Here is a 22,542-nt window from a genome sequence, read left to right as displayed (position 1 = left end):
TCATGAATTTCTATGCTTACTCTTAAGCCATTAACTAGCATCGTTATGGGCCTAGCCCTCTATGGTGCTGAGAGCCTCCCAGGATATGTGGAATCATCTCTACTTCAACAGGACTTGTGGGTGCTCAACATGACTCATGAGCGGGCCCCAGTTTTCAGTTGATCAAAAACTACCTTAAAAAAAGAACAAACATGCTGAACATCGGCCCCTACTCTGTAACGGAAGCACCTAGAGTTCTGCAGGGTATCTGTGCTAATGAGCACTACTTGGTTTGGGGGACTATGATAAATATGGTATGTCATAAACACTCCTGCAGAAAGAGGACCTCTGCAGTTGGACCACTACATTTCAGCAGCCTATAAGTCCCACAGAGTTCTCTTAGCTTTGCCAGAGTGATTATCAATTCTGAAGGCCAGAATTAGAGCAGTCCTTCCTGGTTTGAATATGCATGAAAGTATTCAGGCATATAAACTGATTGGGTCAGGGACTGTTTGTTCCGTTTGTACAACACCTAGCACAATGAGGGTCATGGTCCATAACTGGAGCTCATAGCCACCACAATAATAATTAATAACAGCACTACAATCTATTCATCCTAATGCTTTTACAAAAAAGCTTGATAAAGAGGCAGTCACATTGTCTAATCTAGAGTAACATAAATCAGGCCAGATTCTCATTTTAAACAGCTGTAAAGCTGGGGTAATGCCATTGCCATCAGCGGAAGTACTTTGGATTTACACATGCATCCCTCAGAATAGAATCTGGTTCATTGTTTTTGATGGATGCCATGGTTGGAATATTTAGCCCAAAGTGTAGGTTTCTTTTAAAAAGCGGTTTTGTAAAAGTAAATGTTCAATGTTTTTTGTGATTTTGAAAATTAATTTCAGTTATGCAAACTAAGTTTGAGGGCAGAAATAATTTCAAAGTTCCCCTGCAGCGTTGTGAATCTAAACACCACCAGCAATTTGTTACCACATGAAAACCACAAAGGGAAACTGACCAAACAAAAAAAAAAAAAACAGTAACGGGAAATGCAACTGAACAGCCTATTTTGACCAATCAAGAAAAAGGAAAAAAAGGAAAGAGCAAACCATAATGAAAAGGGGATTTGATTGTTTTAAAAGTCTTCTGCATTGAAAGGGTTGTTAGAGCATAAATACGGTTTAAAAATATGATTATCCTGATGTTGGCCAGTTGAGCGCAGCAATCGGAAAGGGCTTAATGTCAATTCAGTGCATTCATTATTATTCCTGCTTTGCCACTTTAAAGAGAAACCACTGAGAAACTTATCTGTGGCTTGCCCTTTAATTATAAATGCAGGGATTGTGCAGGGTTAACTAGCACCAGAAGATACAATAATTGCACTTGCAGTCTTAGAAGCTAGTTCCTCAAACTAAACAAGGAGATTCATAAAGGCTCCTTGGCTCAAAAACACTGTGTCTTTGTCTTGCTTCTCTTGTCCAGAGTTAAAAGGAAAGATTCTTTTTTAATCTTGGGATTCCCCCCACAGCTGCCCCCCATCTCCTGGTTTGTACTTCAGGTCACATTATGCTTTCCTCATAGGATCTAACGGGCTTTTAGAGAGCAAAGGAAAGCAAGGAATTTGGAAAATATAGGCATGCAAGTTGTCTTAAGATTAGAGCACTGGGAGAGAGGGTGGTTTGTGGGTCTGTTATTGATGTTGAGCATCAATGCACTGTGTTTCTGGATTTCAGACTCTTGCAAGAGCAACATGTTGAGTTTTAGGGTTTTACTATCCACATTAATGTCAAGGAAGCACCATTTCGCCTGTGTTTGCTTTTGTCAAGTACTCTCCCTCCTCCAGACTGCTGCAGGATAACTAGAGATTGGACCAAGCCATGAAATCTGCATGTGGATTTGAAGCAGAAGCTATACTTTCTCAATGGGAGTGAGATGGAGGAGTTCCCAGGGGGAAGACTGGCTGTGGCTCAGAAAAGAAGGCTTGCCTAGAATTTAGGGTGTTACTGTAGGACTCAAAAGATCTAAGTTCAATTCCCCATCCTGTCACAGACTTCTTGGGTGACCTTGGGCAAGTTTGAGTTCAGATCCTCAAAGATATTCCAGATCCTCAATTCCATTGATCAGATGGAAATTAGGAGTTGTGACAGACCCAGACCAGTGGGGTACAGGAGTCTGGTAGAGGGCAAATATACTGGTCACTGGCTGAGTAGTTTTCTGTTCCCTGAGTGACCAGAGCAGGGGCTGAACTAGAGTAATAAGGAACTTGCTAGAACCAATTAAGGCAGACAGGCTGATTAGAACACCTGCAGCCAATCAAGGCAGGCTAATCAGGGCACCTGGGTTTAAAAAGGAGCTTACTCCAGTCAGGGAGGGGGGAGCCAGAGGAGAGGAAGTGCTCGTGAGGAGCTGGGAGCAAGAGGCACAAGGAGCTGAGAGTGAGAGGGTGTGCTGCTGGAGGACTAAGGAGTACAAGCATTATCAGACACCAGGAGGAAGGTCCTGTGGTGAGGATAAAGAAGGTGTTTGGAGGAGGCAATGGGGAAGTAGCCCAGGGAGTTGTAGCTGTCATGCAGCTGTTACAGGAGGCACTATAGACAGCTGCGATCCACAGGGCCCTGAGCTGGAACCCGGAGTAGAGGGTGGGCCCGAGTTCCCCCCAAACCTCCTAACTCCTGATCAGACACAGGAGAAGTTGACCCAGACTGTGGGGAAGATCACTCAGGTGAGCAAATCTGCCAAATAAGTGCAGGACCCACCAAGGTAGAGGAGGAACTTTGTCGCAACTGGTGTCAGAAGTGGGATCTGGTGTGCACAGCGGGGCAGAAGAAGGAGGGTGATTTAAAAAAAAAAGGAGAGGGTTTATATTTTTTCACCACAATGGATGACTTAGTGCGGGCATTGATACAAGCTACGGCGGCCCAGCAGGAGGCTACCTGTGTCCAGGCAGCCGCCCAACAGGAGGCAGTGAGGCTGCAGCAAGAGACTAATCGCCTGCTGATGGACCAGGCTTCTCAAGACCGAGCTATGTTGAGGGAACTGGTAAACCAGGTAAAGACCCTTACAGAGCTGAACCGCGGCCATGATGGGACGCAGATCATATGGGCCAGCCATTGGCTGCAGAAAATGACACGGGAGGATGATGTAGAGGCATACCTTCTGGCCTTTGAGAGGACAGCCCTACGGGAGGCCTGGCCTCGAGATCAGTGGTCTGGTATCCTTGCCCCATTCCTGTGTGGGGAGGCCCAGAAGGCCTACTATGATCTGCCTGAAGAGGCTGCAGCAGACTACTCCCAGCTGAAAGCAGAGATCCTGGCCAGATCTGGGGTAACAACTGCAGTATGGGCCCAGCGGTATCATGAGTGGAGGTACCAGGAAAACAAAACTCCACGGTCCCAATTGTATGACCTCATCCATCTCGCACGAAAGTGGTTGCGAACGGAATCCCGGAGTCCGGAAGAGATACTAGAGGTTCTGGTCATCAACCGATACATGAGGGGGCTACCGCCAGACCTTCGTGCTTGGGTAAGCCAGAACGAACCCTCCACCTATGATGAGGTTGTCGCACTGGTAGAGAGGCGAAGGATGGTGAGGGAGCTGACCCGAGCAGTTAAGGAAGAGACACCCCGGGTTAAACTAGCAGCACCAAGCCCTAGAGCTCGGGTGACTGGGCAACCAGGAGATCACAGGTGGAAAAAGAGAGGGGCTGAAGGCCCACCAGAAGCTACAACGAGTCGGAGCACTGAGGGAGAAGAGGATCGTGATGTTAGACTGCCCAAACCAAGAGACCGGGGAATGCCTAAGGCCCCTTACAGATGTTATGCCTGCGGGGAGTGGGGACATATAGCTGCACAGTGTCCCAATGCTGAGGAGCCTATGCAGTGTAACCTGGGGAACTGGGCAGACCTATGCTCCCTAATCCACCTTGTGGGGGTCTCACTAACCCCACATATGTACACAAGACCAATAAAGCTAAATGGGGTAGAGACCACAGCACTGGTTGATTCGGGGAGTGCTATCACGCTTGTCTCGGGGAAGCTCGTGAAGTGCAGTCAGCTGCTACGGGCTAAGTGTATGGGGATAACATGCGTCCATGGGACAGTTGATTATTACCCCACTATCCCAGTAAAAATCGAGATTCAGGGGAACACTACTGAGGTAGCAGCAGGTGTAGTCCCTAAACTCCCATACCTGGTGCTCATAGGGAGGGACTTCCCAGGGTTTGGAGACTTACTCCCAGTAGGAGGATTGGAGAAAGAGGGGAACCCTGAAGTTAGTGAGGCATCCATAGTAGACTGTCAACCCCTGGTCTTCTCTGAAATATCCCCAGATTTATTTTCCATTCCCAGACAGGGTAGAAAGTCAAAAAGGGAAAGGAGGGCAGCTAAGGCTTTGGGAACCCGAATACTGAATCAAAGCCAGAGGGTCGCTCTCGTAGGTAGGCAGACCCGAGCAGCTGAAAAGGAGGCCACCCAGGAGGGAGAAGCACCCGAGTCTGACCACCACCCTAACGCTTCTGAACCAGTAGAGGCAACAGAGACTGATCCCCTAGATCTTGGGCAGATTAGCCCCAGAAGAGGAAATTTTGGACGAGACCAGGCTGAAGACCCAAGGTACAACAACATTAGGAAGGAGGTGACTGAAATAGATGGGGTCCCCGTGGAAGGGAAAACCCAGGGACCAGGACCCTACTTCATAATGAAGAAGAATCTCTTATACTGGGTTGCACCAGTACAGGGGCAGGAGGTACAGCAGATCCTAGTACCTCAAAAACACCAGAATGCTGTATTAAGTCTTGCTCATAGTCATCTTTTTGGGGGGCACTTGGGGGTAGAGAAGACCCTGGCACGAGTCCTACGACGGTTCTTCTGGCCCAGAGTACATGAAGAAGTGCGGAGGTACTGTGCGTCCTGCCCGGAGTGTCAGCTGCACAGTCCCCATCCCCACCTGAGGGCACCTTTAGTACCCCTTCCCATCATAGAGGTCCCCTTTAAGCGAATAGCCATGAACCTAGTGGGACCCCTGGAGAAGACGGCTCGGGGCCACCAATATATACTTGTTGTTTTGGACTATGCTAATTGCTATCCAGAAGCCGTCCCCCTGCAGAACACAGCCTCTAAAAGGATAGCCAAAGAGCTGGTGGGGATCTTTGCCCGAGTGGGGCTACCAAAGGAGATATTAACAGATCAAGGAACCCCATTTATGTCAAAGCTAATGAAGGACCTCTGTACGCTGCTCCATATACATACCCTGAGAACTTCAGTCAACCATCCGCAGACTGATGGATTGGTAGAAAGATTTAACCGAACCCTCAAGGCTATGGTAAGGAAGGTGGTAAGTCGGGACGGGAAGGATTGGGACACCCTACTGCCCTACCTTATGTTCGCTATCCGGGAGGTACCTCAGGCCTCAACTGGGTTTTCCGCCTTCGAGTTATTATACGGGCGTCAGCCCCGTGGCATACTAGATATCGCCAAAGAGATCTGGGAATAGGAACCCAAAGAGGGGAGAAATATAATAGAACATGTAATACAGAAGCGAGACCGGATAGCCCGGGTCACCCCTATTGTACGGGAACATTTGGAAAAGGCACAGGAGGCCCAGAGAACCCATTACAATCGCCAGGCAAAAGTCCGACAGTTCCAACCAGGGGATCAGGTGATGGTGTTGGTACCCACGGCAGAAAGCAAGCTTCTGGCCCAATGGCAGGGGCCCTATGAGGTGGTTGAACCCGTGGGGAATGTAACCTACAAGGTGCGACAGCCAGGATGCCGAAAACAAGAACAGATTTATCACATCAGCCTTCTGAAACCCTGGCATGCACAAGAGGCATGCATAACTGTCCAAAAAGACCTAACCCAGGAAAACAAACCTTCCAAACAGGTGAGAGTGTCTCCCAATTTAACACCAGACCAGAAGAATGAGGTGTCTGAGATGATCTTCCGGAACCAAGATGTGTTCTCGACAAAACTGGGTCGAACAACCGAGACATATCACCACATCGTCATGAACACTGGGGCCAGAATAACAATGAGGCCCTATTGGGTGCCAGCGGCCAAAAGGGAGGAAATAAAAGCAGAAGTAAAAAAAATGCTGGAGTTGGGGATCATTGAAGAAACTCACAGTCAGTGGTCCAGCCCAATCGTGCTGGTGCCCAAACCTGATGGCACCACAAGGTTTTGCAACGACTTCCAGCGACTAAACGAAGTATCCCAGTTTGTTGCATACCCCATACCTCGCATAGATGAGCTAGTGGACCGTCTGGGTAATGCCCGGTACTTGACTACCCTAGACTTGACAAAGGGGTACTGGCAGATTCCCCTTGCGGAAGACGCAAAGGAAAAGACTGCGGTCTCTACACCAGAGGGTCTTTTTCAATATACTGTCCTCCCTTTTGGACTACATGGGGCCCCAGCTACTTTCCAGCGCCTCATGGACAAGCTATTACGCCCGTATAACAGTTATGCTGCTGCCTACTTGGATGATGTGGTCGTTCATACCCCAGACTGGGAAACCCACCTAGAGAAGGTGGAGGCAGTCCTTGATACCTTCAGGCGAGCTGGCCTTACAGCAAACCCTGCCAAGTGCACTGTAGGGTTTACAGAGGCCAAATATCTTGGCTACATTGTGGGAAAAGGTCTGGTAAAACCCCAAGTGAACAAGTTGGAGGCCATCCAAAATTGGCCCCAACCATGTCGCAAGAAACAAGTCCGGGCATTCCTAGGTGTAGTGGGGTATTACTGACGATTTATCCCCCACTTTGCCACAAGGGCAAGCCCCCTGACAGACCTAGTGAAAGCCCGTGGACCTGATCTGGTGAGATGGTCTGACGCAGCAGAGGAAGCATTCACAGACCTACGGACTGCCCTCTGCAGTAACCCTGTACTAACAGCCCCTGATTTCACCAAGGAATTTATCCTCCAGACAGATGCATTGGAAGTAGGGTTGGGGGCCGTTCTATCACAGATGGTCGGGGAGGAGGAACACCCAATTCTCTACCTTAGTAGGAAACTCCTTCCGAGGGAATAAAAATATGCAGTGGTGGAGAGAGAGTGCCTCGCCGTAAAATGGGCCATGGAAGCATTGCGCTACTACTTGCTTGGGCGCAGATTTGTCCTCGTGACCGACCATGCCCCTCTTCAATGGATGCAGCGGAACAAGGAGAAGAACACAAGGGTGACCAGGTGGTTCTTATCCCTCCAATCTTTCCAGTTCTGTGTGCAACACAGAGTAGGGAGCCGTCACAGCAATGCTGATGGCTTGTCACGTGTGCACTGTCTGGCATCCCAAGCTGCCCAACCCCTTGGTGTTGAGCAGGGGGGAGGGATATGTGACAGACCCAGGCCAGTGGGGTACAGCAGTCTGGTAGAGGGCAAATATACCGGTCACTGGCTGAGTAGTTTTCTGTTCCCTGAGTGACCAGAGCAGGGGCTGCACTAAAGTAATCAGGAACCTGCTAGAACCAATTAAGGCAGACAGGCTGATTAGAACACCTGCAGCCAATCAAGACAGGCTAATCAGGGCACCTGGGTTTAAAAAGGAGCTCACTGCAGTCAGGCTGGGGGGAGCCAGAGGAGAGGAAGTGCGCGTGAGGAGCTGGGAGCAAGAGGCACAAGGAGCTGAGAGTGAGAGGGTGTGCTGCTGGAGGACTAAGGAGTACAAGCATTATCAGACACCAGGAGGAAGGTCCTGTGGTGAGGATAAAGAAGGTGTTTGGAGGAGGCCATGGGGAAGTAGCCCAGGGAGTTGTAGCTGTCATGCAGCTGCTACAGGAGGCACTATAGACAGCTGCAATCCACAGGGCCCTGGGCTGGAACCCGGAGTAGAGGGCGGGCCCAGGTTCCCCCCAAACCTCCCAACTCCTGATCAGACACAGGAGAAGTTGACCCAGGCTGTGGGGAAGATCACTCAGGTGAGCAAATCTGCCAGATAAGCGCAGGACCCACCAAGGTAGAGGAGGAACTTTGTCACAGAGTCTAAACACCTTTTCTGAGGATCTGGGCCTTAATCTCTTTATGCCACACTTCCCCATCCGTACAATGGGGCTCATAGCACTGTCCAGGGCCAGCTTTAAGCCGATTTACCCGATTCCCCGGAATCGGGCCCTGCATCGAAGAGGGCCCTGAGCCCGCGCCTAAGGGAGCCCCGCTTCGGGGGTCTTCGGCGGCATTTCAGCAGCGGGGGGTCCTTCGGTGCCGTGGAAAACCCGGAGCGGACGCCCCACCACCAAGTATTCTAATCGGGCCCTGCAGATCATAAAGCCAGCCCTGGCACTGTCCTACCCTGCAGATACACACATTAAAGACTCTGAGGTCAGGTGCTCATCTACGACAATAATCAGGGCCATAGAAGTCCCTTTGACAGCCCTGTCTGTGCAACAGGGACCTGGATTTTGGTTCAAATCTGAATTGTCCCAAAGGCTGGGTGGAGAGTTGGATCTATCTCTAACCAGGATCTCAGCTATGCACAATGAAATAGTTAGGATTTGCAAGAGTCTCATGTAAACTGGTTCAGGGGTTTGGTTCGATGGATTCTCACACCCCTAGATTTGTGTTCAAGTGTCAAGCTGAATTGAGGCACTTTATTAGCAAGTATTTTTCAATCAGTCTCTCCTGGATGGATAGGCTAGATTCTGTGGGACTCATGATCATGTTCCAGGAGAGAAATTATCTTGATTATAGGGTGGAAAATAAAAATTACTTGCATGTTATATGTTAACTAAGGCCCAGATGTGGCAAACATTTAAACACCGGAGTCAATGGGAATAGTCACATGCTTAAAGTTGGGTATATGCATAAGTGTTTGCCAGATCAGGGCCTCACACTAAAAATGCTGCTACTTGCTGATTTTAATCCTGTTTCCTCCCACAGTTTTTGTTTGCTGTGATTCCATTCCCCCCCTCCCCCGCAGTTATATGTGTTTGCTATTTGGTTTTTACAATATTATCTCTGCTACACCAGGCACTGGCGGGATGGCAGACTCCATGACTTACCAAGGCTTTGTATCTAATTACCATACTCTTATTTTTGTTTCTCCGAACTCGTGGGTTGTTTCAAGTGGTTTAATTTTCTCCTTTCCTTGTGTTCTCCACTGATCTATTTTCATTTTTTCCCCTTCCTGCTTCATCTGAGCTGCTAGTTTCAAAACAGAAACGAGCAGCAATCATCAGTGAAGGGAAAGATGGAACTGCTGAGCTGTCTCTTCTGAATCCATGCTGCAGTTGCAGTGACTGGGAGGGTCACAGAACAGAGGTCATTCAAAGAGTAACATCAAAGCCTTGGGCTGCATTGACTCTTCTTGAACTATCAATTGCTTTATTGTGAATTCACTTAGGGCTCAATGTAGGGTAGGTTGCTATGCATGAATGCAATAATTATCCCATTAGAGGGGTTTGAACATTACACTGGCAGGATCTGGGATATGCTATACTTAGTCCAGGACCAGAGCCAAAAAGCACTACTAGACTGAGGGACTAGTGATAGATTTGAGGTCCAATATCGTTCAGACTACAAGGGCTAGAAACAAATGCTTTTATGTCACTGGAAAGCTGCAAACCTCTGCTTTCTTTGCACTAATATGAAGCATCCACTTCTGGGCCTGGCTGGTCATATGACATATTGTCATTTTTTGTTTTTACTTTACTTCCAGTATTATTTATATCTCAGGAAACTCAAGAGTTGGGAATCAGTAATTAATACGATCTGAAAACTGGAATTCTGCCCTCACAGCTGTGCAAAGTAATTAACCACCACAGCAGCTTACCAAGGGACCTAGTGGATTCTCTCCAGTCTTAGGAGTCTTTAAATAAAGATGGGATATCCTTCTCAGAGAGCTGCTCTAGCTCAACCACAACTTATTAAGCTGTAGGCACGAATCATTAATAAAAATCGCTGGCCTGTGCTATGCCGGAGCTCAGACTAGATGATCAGAAAAGGTTCCATCTTAGTCTGACAGAGCCAGATTTGTAAAGGCATTTAGGTGCCAAATAACTTTAAGTGACTTAGAAGCCACTGAGTCTTAGGTTCCTAAGTCACTTACGCACTTTGAATCCTCACCCCCCCCAATCTATGACCCTACAAAGCTGCAAAATCAAGAGTAACTCCACTTAAGCTAATGGAATATCGCCACTATAACTCCCATCTGAGGTTGCAAGTAGGTCTCAGGATGGGATTTTCAGAAACTTAGGGGCACAAATCAGTGGGACTTGTGCTCCTAAATAACTCCTGAAAATCCCACCATGTCTAATGCTAAAAGTCACAGTTGCTGTAGAGGGTAAAAGTAAACGGGAATAGGAATGTCGTGATTGCAAGGGCTGCTCCCCGGTGTTAGGAACCCTGCAGTGGGAACAACAGTACAAATATTTACAGGATCAGTAAAGTTATCTGCACACAAGTCCTGGCCCTGTTCTGCCAAGGGGAGGATTCGTAAGTTCCCAGCTCTCCTTTTTTAAATTCAGTGCTGACTGTTACATGTTGTTAAACTGTTAACAAACCAACTGCTGCACACAAACACATCAAGTTTGGTGCCACAGAGGCCATACAGATTTTTCCAGCTTTCACTCCAGCAAGGTTGATGGTTCAAATCCCAGCAAGGACCGATGGTCTGGTCACACCAGCATGCATTTCATGCCTTCCCTCTCCCTTCTGATGTCTAGCATGGAACTGTGCACATGCCAAGCAGCCCTTCTGCTGGAATAGCTCAGAGTCTTTATGCACTGGTGATTGAGTGCTTTCTTAAGGGGGAGGAAATACATGGTAGTGTTGTCCTCTAGTGTACAGGAAGGCAATACCATGGCTAGCTGGTGGCACTACCATCTGGTGGCACGCCGGCTGACCATCAGCAATGAGAGCCCACCCTGGGATAAGCTTATATTGCTCTCTGATTGGGAGACCCAGCCCCTGAGAATTTGTTTTGGAGGTTCATGCCTGTGGCCCTAGGCATAGGTGCGTACTTGCGGCAGACAGAAACAGGAATATCAGGATGCAGTCTCTGTTCCATCTCCTAAAGGACATCCTCCTGCAATTGAGAGTTGAGGGATCGTGTTCACCCCCAGCATAGCCACACTGGCTTTACCCAGCTTCAACACGGGCTCACCCCTTCCAGTCCACCTACCTCCATTGTTCCCTTTTCTCAGTCAGTCAGTGACTCTCAAATAAACAATGTCCCAAAAGAGGCAGCGACCTCGTCCATTAGCATTAGCCAATCAAAACACATTTCAGTGAGTTCAGCTATAAACATTCCCTCCCACTTCAATAAGCATTCCGCTCATTGTCATGTCATCCCATGACCTTTCCAGGCGACTTGCAGACCCCTGCAGAGTTCTTTTAATCTAAGCATGTCCAGTTTCTACCACTCTGTCTGTCTCCATGATTCACTGACTTATAACCATACCAGACTATGATGGACTTTTCTAAGCTGTCCATAGTAACACTACAGGCCTTTGGCCTATGTGTCTTTGATTGCCGCTGGGCTAAGTTTCTGCTTTCAGTAAAGTCTAATTTGATCAATGGGATCTTGCTGAAGGAGTCAACGGCAGGAGGCAACTATGTTTGTGTTCCTTTGCCGTGCATTCTGTGCTAGAGATGAGAACAGCTGATCTTTGAGATGTGTGAAATCCAGAGCTGGATTTCATCCAATATATGTCTGAGGATGGAAGTAGTCACATCATCATCATCATCTTCACCACCATTATTTATTATTTATACAGTGCACAACAGAATGCTGGGTGCTTTACACACATCCCATGCAAAAGACATTGGGTATGATTTTCAAAAGCACTTAAGAGATTTAGGAGCCTACGTCCCACTGACTTTTGCTTAGGCACTTTCTGAAATTTTACGTCTCTTCTTTGGCTCCCCTAGTGAAAATAAAAGAAGATTGGTACAACAGCTTATAATAAATGGAAGTGCATTCTCATACCTGTTCTGGGGACTTTTCACCAGATAATGCTTCACTGTTAAAGAAAAAAAACAACAGCAATAAATAAAGAAATGTGGCTTCACATATCCAGGATTTATACACTACAAAGAGACACAGCAGATAGGTCCTAGCATAGCCACTCCTAGAACTGTATAGATGCCAACTTTTTACCACCGGAAAGTTGCTAGCTATAACCATGCATCATGCTGCAAATCAGAACATATTCTAACTTGAAGGAGATTGCTACCTTCTTTCCCAGTAGCCTTACAAACGAAGCTAGGAAGCTGCTGCAGAAGTGCAGGGCCGTTTAAATTCCAGTGGTCAGCTTAGCCAAGGGAGAGCAGGCTAAGGACAGCCACTAAAGGCTGAGCATTGGACTTAAAAGTTTTTGATTGTCTTGTGGTGCTTCAGTTCTGCATTCTGTCCCCAAACTTCATTTTTAAAAATGTATCTTTCTGAAAGCCTGAAATAAAAAATAAACCGTTTGCCCACAGGAGCTGATGTACATACAGCTAGGTCGTGGCTTTAGACCAGGGGTCGGCAAACTTTCAGAAGTGGTGTGCCGAATCTTCATTTATTCACTCTAATTTAAGGTTTCGCGTGCCAGTAATACAGTCTAACGTTTTTAGAAGGTCTCTTTCTATAAGTCTATAATATATAACTAAACTATTGTTGTATGTAAAGTAAATAACGCTTTTAAAATGTTTAAAAAGCTTCATTTAAACTTAAATTAAAATGAAGAGCTCCCTGGACTGGTGGCCAGGACCTGGGCAGCGTGAGTGCCACTGAAAATCAGCTTGCGTGCTGCCTTTGGCACCCGTGCCATAGGTTGCCTACCCCTGCTTTAGACACAGAGGCATTGCCAGATGGGATCAGCACCAAAGTCCAGTATCCTGTCCCTGTCAGTGCTCAGCACCAGCTGCAGAGGCTGGTGTAAGAACCCCGCAGTAGCAGATGTGGGATGATTTGCCACCCGGAAAGGTATCATCAGACTGACTTTGGCCCTGAAGCATGAGGCGTTATGTCGCTTACAAAACAATTTTTTTAGCATTAACTATTCTAACTCTGGGTGTCCTTGTGATCCGATCCCTCTTTCAGTCCTGAGCCAGTGGTGCACTCCTACTTTCCAGAAGGAACTGAGGAGATATTCCTCATAGACACCCTTTGTGGAGCAAGCTCTGCTGGCTGGCATGTGGGGGTCTGACTTGCCCATTTGCAGGGGGGAAGGTTGGGCATACAGCCCCCATTCTCCTCCCCATGTCCTGAGCCAGGATGTCTGGTCTTATGTGGCATATTCCCCCCGGATCCCCTGAATGGCTGCGTAAGACTGGGGCCCAATCTAGCTCACATCTCTGATCAGGGTGTGTGGGCATATCTTTGTTTATTTTAGGCCCCACAATGCTTCACCCATTTGGGGGGGAAATGGTTACCTGTCCTGAAGGACTGCATTTTAGCACTAAAAAGAAAGCTGATGATTCAAGGGATTGGTCATGCTAAACTACAGTTAGGTCCCCAAGTCTAATCTAGTTTAGGTCTGTGGTCATCAAAAGTTGTTACTGCTTGGCAGCTGTTTGGTAGCTGATATGATATAAGTAGAACTGGTTGGAAAACAGATTTTTTCCCCACACAAAATGTTTGACTTTTCAACAAAATATCAAAAACTGAAATATTTCACCCAATACCCAAAATATTGTGGTTCAAAATGGCTCTGCAGTGCCTCATGGGAGTTGTAGTTTGAGTGTTTTATGCCCCCATTCTCCTGTATGGGCCAGGCTCTTTGACTGACTACATCTTCCATGAGGCATTACTTTCCTCTCCTTTGGTGAGGGGTGGGGTGCCTCATAGGAGTCCCTGGCTATGCTGCCTCATGGGAGATGTAGTCTGGTATGATAACCCAGCCAATTGAGAAGAATGGGAGCATAAGGCATCAAAACTACAACTACAAGGAAGACATTCTGGCAGCATTTTGAATTAAATATTTCAGTTTTTGGCCAAAATATTTTGGGTTTTGGTTGAAAACCAAAAATGTTATGGCTCTCAGGTATTCAGATTTTTGATGAAATGTTGAAATTTTTTGAGGAAAGCAGTCACTCAAAAAACAGTTTTGAGGAAAAATTTTGACCAGCTCTAGATGAGAGTTTAGTGGCCTAGAGGAGATCATTCAGACCTTCATATCAGGGGGCTAACTGGAGAAGTCTAAACCGTTGTGACTTGTCCTGTGAGTAGAGAGTGGGCTTCAGTCTTTACCAAAGACACACAGGGCTTTCGAACTGCACAAGTTGCTACTCTGCATGATGGGACACAACTCCACTGAATTCAGTGAGTTAAACCTGTGATGAATTAGCTCCAGTCTTACTCGTTTTCACATTAGTGCCCTGAGGCTAACCACAACTCTGGTCAGGTTTTTCCACACTGACACCACAGACAAGAGCTTCTACTGTTTCATCTCCTGTACATCATTATATGAGTTGCTCATTGTCATAAGGTGAACTGGACCTTTAAGGGACTTGGGTTCAGCCTCACCTTTGGCTATTTAGCCACCTGCCAGGTGACAGACTTGGGCTTGGGTCAGGTGATCATGACATGGTAGCCTGGGTGTGAGGCTCATATAAGAAGAAGCATGGGGGTCAGCTGAGTCCTGAGTGATGACAGGAGCAAGGAAGGGCTCTCCAAAGTTAGGTATAAAAGGCCTGCAAGAAGCTAGTAGGTAATCAGCTAAGGGGCTGGGGGAAAGACAGAGAATCTGGCACGGGCTGGACCACCCATGGTGGGCTTAGGAGATAGACTGACTGACCAGGAAAGGGTTACAGGGAAAGCTGTGAGACAGGCCAAGGTAGGCAGTAGTCCAGGGAGGTGAAGCAAGGAGCCAGAGCACTTGGATCTTCTTTGTTGCTATCGGGTCCTTGGACTGGGACCCACAGTAGAGGAAGGGAGGGCCTGGGACTCCCTACAAGATCCCAGAGGAAAGAGGTGTGACAATCCTGAGATGTGGGGTGGCAGGACTATTGAGCCTGAAGCCCAGCTGAAGACCCAGTATGATATTACTGCATGACTGTTTTGTTAGCCTTTCTGTTTGTTCCCAGCTGGAAGATGGGTGGGCTGCATGATTTGGCTGGAAGGGCCCATTGTGAAGAAGCCTGTCCCAGAAGGGGAAGCTTAGCTGTGGAGCTCAAGGACCCAGAGAAGGTACGCAGATCGTATCACCGGGTGTTATAGGGGGACCTGGGGAAGCCAATTAAAGATAGCTATTGGTGGCGTGTTCCGCATGTGAATATCAAAGGGAGAGGGAAGCTGTTGAATGAGAAAAGGCAGATTTGAGATTCAATGGGAAGGGGCCAGAATGTGACCTAAGGTAATAATTGGAGATATACCAATCTCCTAGAACTGGAAGGGACCTTGAAAGGTCATCTAGTCCAGCCCCTGCCTTCACTAGCAGGACCAATTTTTTCCCCAGATCCCTAAGTGGCCCCCTCAAGGATTGAACTCACAACCCTGGGTTTAGCAGGCCAATGCTCAAACCACTGAGCTATCCCTCCCCCGCAACCTGTGGTACATCCCCATACAGGGGACATAAGGAGCCCCTCACTCCCCTGTACTTGCTACCTGTGTCACATCGTGATTAGGGAAAGGAGCTTCCATGGCATTGCTACTCCAGCTCCTCTGCAGGTGGGCAGGGAGTGGTCGGGCTCCACCCTGCCTCACACCTCAGCTGAGCCAGCACACCAGGGGGATTAAGCTGGCTGGGCATAGTGGTGGTGCAGACTATATCCCCACCAAGCAAGGGACCAAGCTGTGATCCTCAGAGGCAGGCTGGTTCCTGCTCTGCTCTAGGGCTAGCACAGCTGTGTGCTGCCCCGGGCTAGAGGCAAAGCCAAAAGTGACTCCACAATGTGGACTCAGGAGAATGCACGTTCATGGGGTGCTGGTCTGAGCAGACACTTGCCCTAACAGTATTGCCAGTGATCAAAATGTAGCATACTGAGCCTCTCTCCCGGCTAAGCTTCATCCATCCAACACAGAATCATAATGCTGGCACTTCTTGCTGGATGATGGTCAAGATTTAAATAAAAGTTGAATTCAGCCTGCCATTCATTTCATTCTAGAGCAGCCTAGGAAAGGCTTATCTCTCTCTCTCTCTCTCACACACACACACACACACACGGAATTACATGGGCCAGCACCCAACCCGCATTAGCTCTAGCTCAAGAGAGGGCTTTTCTTGAGGCTGCTCATTCAGTTATATCAGTGTCAATAAACACAAATGGGAGCAAAATCTGGCCTCATGTTCTTGAAGATCAGCTAGAATAAATCAGTGTGGTTAGCCCCATGGCCCCAGTGCTTGTGGCTTATCTGTGTGACTCATTGTTAAAAACATTTAACAGTTAGTGTTTTATTGCTGTCTTGGCACAGAGATTCTTCCACACTCTGAAGTGGTAGGAAAAGTACTGCATGTTCCTCTTGGTTGCTATTCCTATGAACCCTGATCGATTTGGTACTGGTGGCACCTTGTTCTCTCTCCTGGTCTCTGCCTGTGGCACACGGTTTAGTCTTCTGAGGACTGAAATGCTTTGGTTGGAGTAGGATCTTTGGGCTCAGCACAGGAGTAGCTGAGTGAAATGTAATGGCCTGTGATATAGAGGGATCCAACTAGTTGATTTAATGGTCCATTCAGGCCTCAAACTCTGTGAAACTATCCATCAGAAGCAAAGCAATTTGGGTAGGTGATCTACTTGTAAAAGGCAGCACTGGCTTGAAATGTGCTTATGGTCAGACAAGATTACCTGTATAAATTATCCCTCTTTTCCCTGAAAGGTCTCTTCTGTGTGTATCTTAGGCCTGGTCTACACTGGGGGGGGTCGAACTAAGGTACGCAACTTCAGCTACGCGAATAGCGTAGCTGAAGTCGAACTACCTTAGTTCGAACTACTTACCCGTCCTCACGGCGCGGGATCGACGTCCGCGGCTCCCCCGTCGACTCTGCCACCGCCGTTCGCGGTGGTGGAGTTCCGGAGTCGACGGGAGCGCGTTCGGAGTTCGATATATCGCGTCTAGATGAGACGCGATATATCGAACTCCGAGAAGTCGATTGCTACCCGCCGATCTGGGCGGGTAGTATGGATGTATCCTTAGAGTCATGAGGGCCTTCCTTACTGACACAAACACATTAGTCCTCAAGAGCCAACACAAGATAACAAGATGGATTCTCTTCTGCCTGATGCACCACAGAGAAAATCACTAGCAAAGGGTATGTCTACACTACCTGCCAGATCGGCAGGTAGTGATTGATCTATCGGGGATCGATGTATCGCGTCTAGATGAGACGCGATACAATCGATCCCGAACGTGCTTCCTGTCGACTCCGGAACTCCACCAGGGCGAGAGGCGGAAGAGGAGTTGACAGAGGAGCGGCGGCCGTCAATCCTGCGTTGTGAGGATGCAAAGTAAATCAATCTAAGTCGATCTAAGATACGTCGACTTCAGCTATGCTATTCTCATAGCTGAAGTTGCGTATCTTAGATCGATCCACCTCCCCAGTGTAGACCAGGCCAAAATTCCCATTTCAGGATGCCTCTGTCTCTTAATGGGGATGATGTGAGAGGTATTTCACAGCTGGGTAGTTTGCAAGGCTGGCAACTGGAAAACTCCTCCTTTGACTTGCAGTAAATCTGACATGGATCCCACTGAGAGAGAATAAGTAGAAGACAGAGTCCAGAACCAGATCTCAACATTACCAGGGTTTGGGCGGGTTCAAGCTTCTCACTAAATGCCAAGTCATTTCACTTTTCAAGTAACATCTGCACTTCAAACACGAACATAACAACCACAAAGTCCCTGCTTAGAACAATGCCTCTAAGCAGATCTGGGCACCCCCCCCCAAAAAAAAGGCAAGTAAACATTTTGTTCAGCCTAGCTCCACATTTTTTCCACTTTTTGATTTGCTGAATTTTTTTTAAATAGTTTTGGGTTGAATCAAAAACAAACCTTTTTTCAATGTTTTTTCCCCAAACTGCCAATGAATCAAAAATCCATTATTCACCCAGCCCTATTTCTAAGCACAGCTGATAAAAAAAGTTAATATTTTGTGGGAATTTGTCAATTTAACTGTTGGTTTTTTTCAAATTTCAGTGAGATTTAAACTTTTTTTTTCAAAATTTGAAAACCTCAACCAGCTCTAGAGCTGGTCAATGAAAAATTGCCAGCATTTTTCAAGGTTTCTTTTCTACCATTATTTGAATTTTTGACAAATATAGTCCTTCAAAAGTCAGAACATTTTGACTCTGCTAATGCTAATACTAATGCAATTGTACCAGGGGCAGGATACAGAACTCGAAGGAACAAATGTGTCATCTGATATGGCAAATCCTCAGAGGTGCGGCTCACCGACCTGCTCACTTAAGTCAGTGGGTTTTATCCAAGCACATGTTAAAGTCAATAGCAACTGCTGAAGGAACTCCTTAATAGCAAATTTAGTAAATGTTTTAAAGCCCCCTCCTAGAAGATATAATCAGTAGCATTATGTCTGCGAGGAAATAGACTAAACGACTGCTTGAAGTCCCTTCCACCTTTATATTTCTATGATTCAGCACACTCTGATCTATGAGAGGCCGCAATTGTACTTCCGTATAGAGTATTTTATATTTCTTTTTGTTTTAAGTGAATTACAAAAGTTTTAGCCTATGTCTTGAAAGATCACTTCTTCCTCACACTTGCTGATACAAAACAGCCTTCAGAACAGAGTGATCCTTTGGTGGTGGTGGCAGTAATATTAACGTTGGTGACGTCTCCTATTTTTAAGAGTATGGAAGTAGACGTCTGAGGTAATAAATGGGAAAACAAGGGGAGATAGCCGCTGCCCACTGCCACCAAGTGAGTGGGGCTAGAAACTGGCCTGCTTTCTCTGAACAAGTAGGCACTATAGCCCTATCTACACAATTTACAGACTTAGGGCAAGTCTTTTTTTTTTTTCCTCCCCTTTCCCCTGGGACATACCCTCTGCACACATCTCTTCAAACAAAGGTTTTCTTAACTAGATGTTAACTAGCGCTGGTCACATTTTTAGTTAAACTGCTCCCCCATCTCCCCCCCCACACACACTTCATTTTAAGTCAAAATATTTTGCAAAAAGTCTGATTCAACAAAATTCAGGGGGGGTTGATGAAAAAATCAAAACAAAAAAAATGGTTTACCAAACATTCATTTTGTTCTGAAAACCAAAGTGAAGCAAATTTCAGTGCCAAGCAAAATGAAAATGGCTTTTCTTTCTCTGATTTTTTTAAATCAAAATTATTCCCTGAAAAATGCCAGTACAAATTTGTTCAAAATTTTGGCAGAAAATAAATTGGATTTTTTTTTCCACCTTTGAAGCGGGCGGACTTTATTTGTAACTTCAAGGGAAGCTGATATTTTTTGTCTCCTCTCTCTGCATCATCTGCTGCCTTCTCATATTTTTGTTGTTCTCTTCGACAATCCAATCCCCCCCGCCAATGCGCTGACACTTGTCTGTCACTCACCTCTGGATCTTTTCTTGTTCAGCAGTGACTGGCAGAGAATGACAAGGGTAAAAAGGAGGACACTGATGATGCCGATGGAGCACACAAACACTGCATATACGTACAGGTCTGAAAGGCAAGCGGAGAATTACTCAGCCTGGCTCTTGATATGATTAACTTTTCAACACAGGAAAAAGGATCAGCTCTGTGCAAGACAGAAATAGACAGGTCCTGCCCCAAAGAATTTAGGGTAACATTTTCAGAAGTTTCTAAGTCACATTCTTCTTCTTCTTCTTCTTATTCACTCCCTGTGGAGCATAAGGTGCCAACCACTCTCCTCCATTCATTTTGTTCTTGAGCGAGACAGCAGAGTTCATCCCACTTCATTCCCATACCTTTCATTTCCTCTTCAAGACAAGCCTAAGTCACATAGGCACCTAAATTGAAAATCTATAGTATTTAGGCACCTACATGTCTTTGACAATCTTACCCCCGACCTTTAAATTGAGCAAGACAAGTAGGCTGGGGGTCTCAAAAGTACCCAGCGTTGGCCTAATTCTGCTCCCATTGAAGTCAGTGAGAATTTGACCATCACAGATTTTGGTCATCATGGAGCACTTTTGAAAACTCCTGCCTTCTAAAATAGGGCCTCATGCTTCTTCCTGTTCCTGCCTTTCATATAACAACGTACACAGCCCACTTCATTGAAGGATGCTTTACACAGTAAGTGCCTTCAATACAGCAGTGAAGCAGGCCAGTTTTACCTCAGTTTTACAGAGGGGAAACTGAGTCACGGAGTGTTCAAGTGACTTGTAGGAAGTGGCAGAGGTGGGAACAGAATCCTGACTGGTCGTCCTCTTTTCTACTCACCAGCCTGCACTCCTTCTGCCCAGGACAGTAGTATATTTTGTAAACTGTGTTTTAAAGAATGTCACAAAAGCTCCCAAGTGGAACCTTTGTACATTGTCAAATATAGCAGCAACTGAGCAAACCCATACAGAATAGCTGTGAACATTTGCAAAACCTGCCACTTAATCTGGACTGGCATGCACTGAAAAAGGTTGGGTTGATCCCAGTATCACTATAGTCACTCACCAGTCTGCCTTAAGTACTCTACTTGCCAAGCAAAGATGCCTGGTCTGTAGCATGACAACCCATCTCCCTAAGCAAAGATAACCTCTCTAGCCCTAAGCAAGCACCTGTTCAGTGCAGTCCTTTTGTTCAGGACCTGGCATGCCATTACACAGTTATTTCTGCAAATCTGGGGTCATGTGAAGCTTCACCCCTACATTTTTAGAAGTCTGGCCTGCAGCCTTCATACATCACTTGGTATGTCTTAAGAGGTGATCAGCACCAGGCTGGATTGAGTCCTGTGTTTGCACGGCTCTCTCGCCTACAGGCCAGATACATATTAGTTCCCTAATCGTCTTAAAAAGAAAACCCAGTGATATGAGAACTTGATGAAGTGGGGACCTTCCCCTCTCTGGTTTCCCACACTCTGTAACATAAGATTATAACATAAGAATGGCCATACTGGGTCAGATCAAAGGTCCATCTAGCCCAGTATCCTGTCTTCCAACGGTGGCCAATGCCAGGTGCCCCAGAGGGAATGAACAGAACAGGCAATCATTAACTGATCCATTGCCTGTCTCTCATTCCCAGCTTCTGGCAAACGGAGGCTGTACAGACCCCTGGGGGGACACCACTATTTACCTCTCTCCATTCTGAAAACTGACCAGTTATTCCTGCCCTTTGTTTCTTATCTTTTAATCAGTTACCAATCCATGGGAGGACCTTCCCTCTTATCCCATAACAGCTTACTTTGCGTAAGAGCCTTTGGTGAGGGACCTTATCAAAGGCTTTCTGAAAATCTAAGTACTTCATAGTAAGCACTCTGAGAGCAGCCTGTCTTTGTACAGCACTTAGCATAATGGGGCTCTGACCCCAAACAGGGCTCTTGGTTGCTACCACAATACAACTACAGCCAGCGTCTTAATGAGAAACTGCATGTAAACAAGTGATAACATTAAATGTATCTTTACCTTCAAAAAACTTCCAGGCCTCATGGGTTTTCTCAAAAGTGGGATCTTCTGAAGCTTTCGATGAAATCACTGTGAAGGACAAATAAACACAGTATAATGATGATGCACATGGTGAAATTCTCCATTGAAGTCAGTGCGAGTTCTACCATTGACTTCAATGGGGCCAGGACTTCACCCATACTGTCTAACAGAATGTTCATCTCTTATGCTGAAAAAACTGAATTATAAAATGGCAGCATGTCTCTTGACAAGACTTGATCCTTTTTGGCACCAAATATCTGCCACTCTCGTAGAAGTGGCAGGGAGCTCTCCAGACTGAGTCCTGGAGGAAGACACGCAATGATGCAACAGAATGAGCTGGCAACCTGCAGCTCTGTCCCACCTTGGACTATGACAGGAGCTAAATAGACTGATTCGTGATAGCAATATGTTTGACTGATCTGGTGCTGTGGCAGAGTGAACTGTCATGGGGGAGGGGAAAAAAACCTGAGCAGTTGACTCCAGTTATCTAGTCCCCTCAGAGGCTGCTGGGAGTGGGAGGGGTCTGGGGATTATATAAACCAGACCCAGCTCATTCCAGAGGGGAGAAGAGCTAACACTGGGATGCTGGAGAAAAGCCAAGGGGAAAGCAGCACCAGAAATGAAAAGAAGGAGAGGCAATTACCTTGTGAGTGTGGGCACAGGCTGGGGCCTGCTTCCCTAGGAAAGTGAGGACTTGCCTGAGAGGTAAGAGAATTTATAGGGAAATGAGACTAACGATTTGGGTGTAGATGATGATAAATTAAATACTGATATGCTCCTTTTATAACTACTACTTTCTTCCTGCTTCCCTTTTTCTTCCTCCTTCATCCCCCTTTTTTCTGTGGGAGTCAGATCAGGCTGGCCCACCAGACAATTGCACGATAGGGTCACCAGATAGCAATTGTGAAAAATCAGGATGAGGCTGGGGGTTAATAGGTGCCTATATAAGACAAAGCCGCGAATAGCAGTGCTATCCCTATAAAATCGGGACATCTAGTCACCATATTGCATGGTGACAGGTGACTTTCAAGTATTGATCGCAGAGTGTATGACAAATACTACTTGATCAAGCTGTGCAACAGCTCTGTGGG

The 22,542-nt window shown here is 46.6% G+C and overlaps 1 protein-coding gene across 2 annotated transcripts in view; it reads right to left on the bottom strand.

Moving 5' to 3' along the window:
• VSTM4 (V-set and transmembrane domain containing 4) overlaps window positions 1-22,542 on the bottom strand; it is a 79,903-nt gene that overhangs the window by 38,274 nt on the left and 19,087 nt on the right. For both annotated transcript variants that reach the window (XM_039481329.1, XM_039481328.1), the window contains exons 3-5: window positions 21,431-21,499; window positions 19,410-19,517; window positions 11,899-11,932 (exon numbers count right to left, since the gene is read on the bottom strand). In XM_039481329.1, coding sequence (XP_039337263.1) covers window positions 11,899-11,932; window positions 19,410-19,517; window positions 21,431-21,499 — 211 coding nt within the window. The remainder of the gene's footprint in view (window positions 1-11,898; window positions 11,933-19,409; window positions 19,518-21,430; window positions 21,500-22,542) is intronic.

This window comes from Mauremys reevesii, linkage group 7, assembly GCF_016161935.1.
Source record: "Mauremys reevesii isolate NIE-2019 linkage group 7, ASM1616193v1, whole genome shotgun sequence".
Classification (NCBI taxonomy): Eukaryota; Metazoa; Chordata; order Testudines; family Geoemydidae; genus Mauremys; species Mauremys reevesii.
The sequence above is the reverse complement of the archived record's forward strand: the minus strand, read 5'-3'. Positions and strand labels throughout refer to the sequence as shown.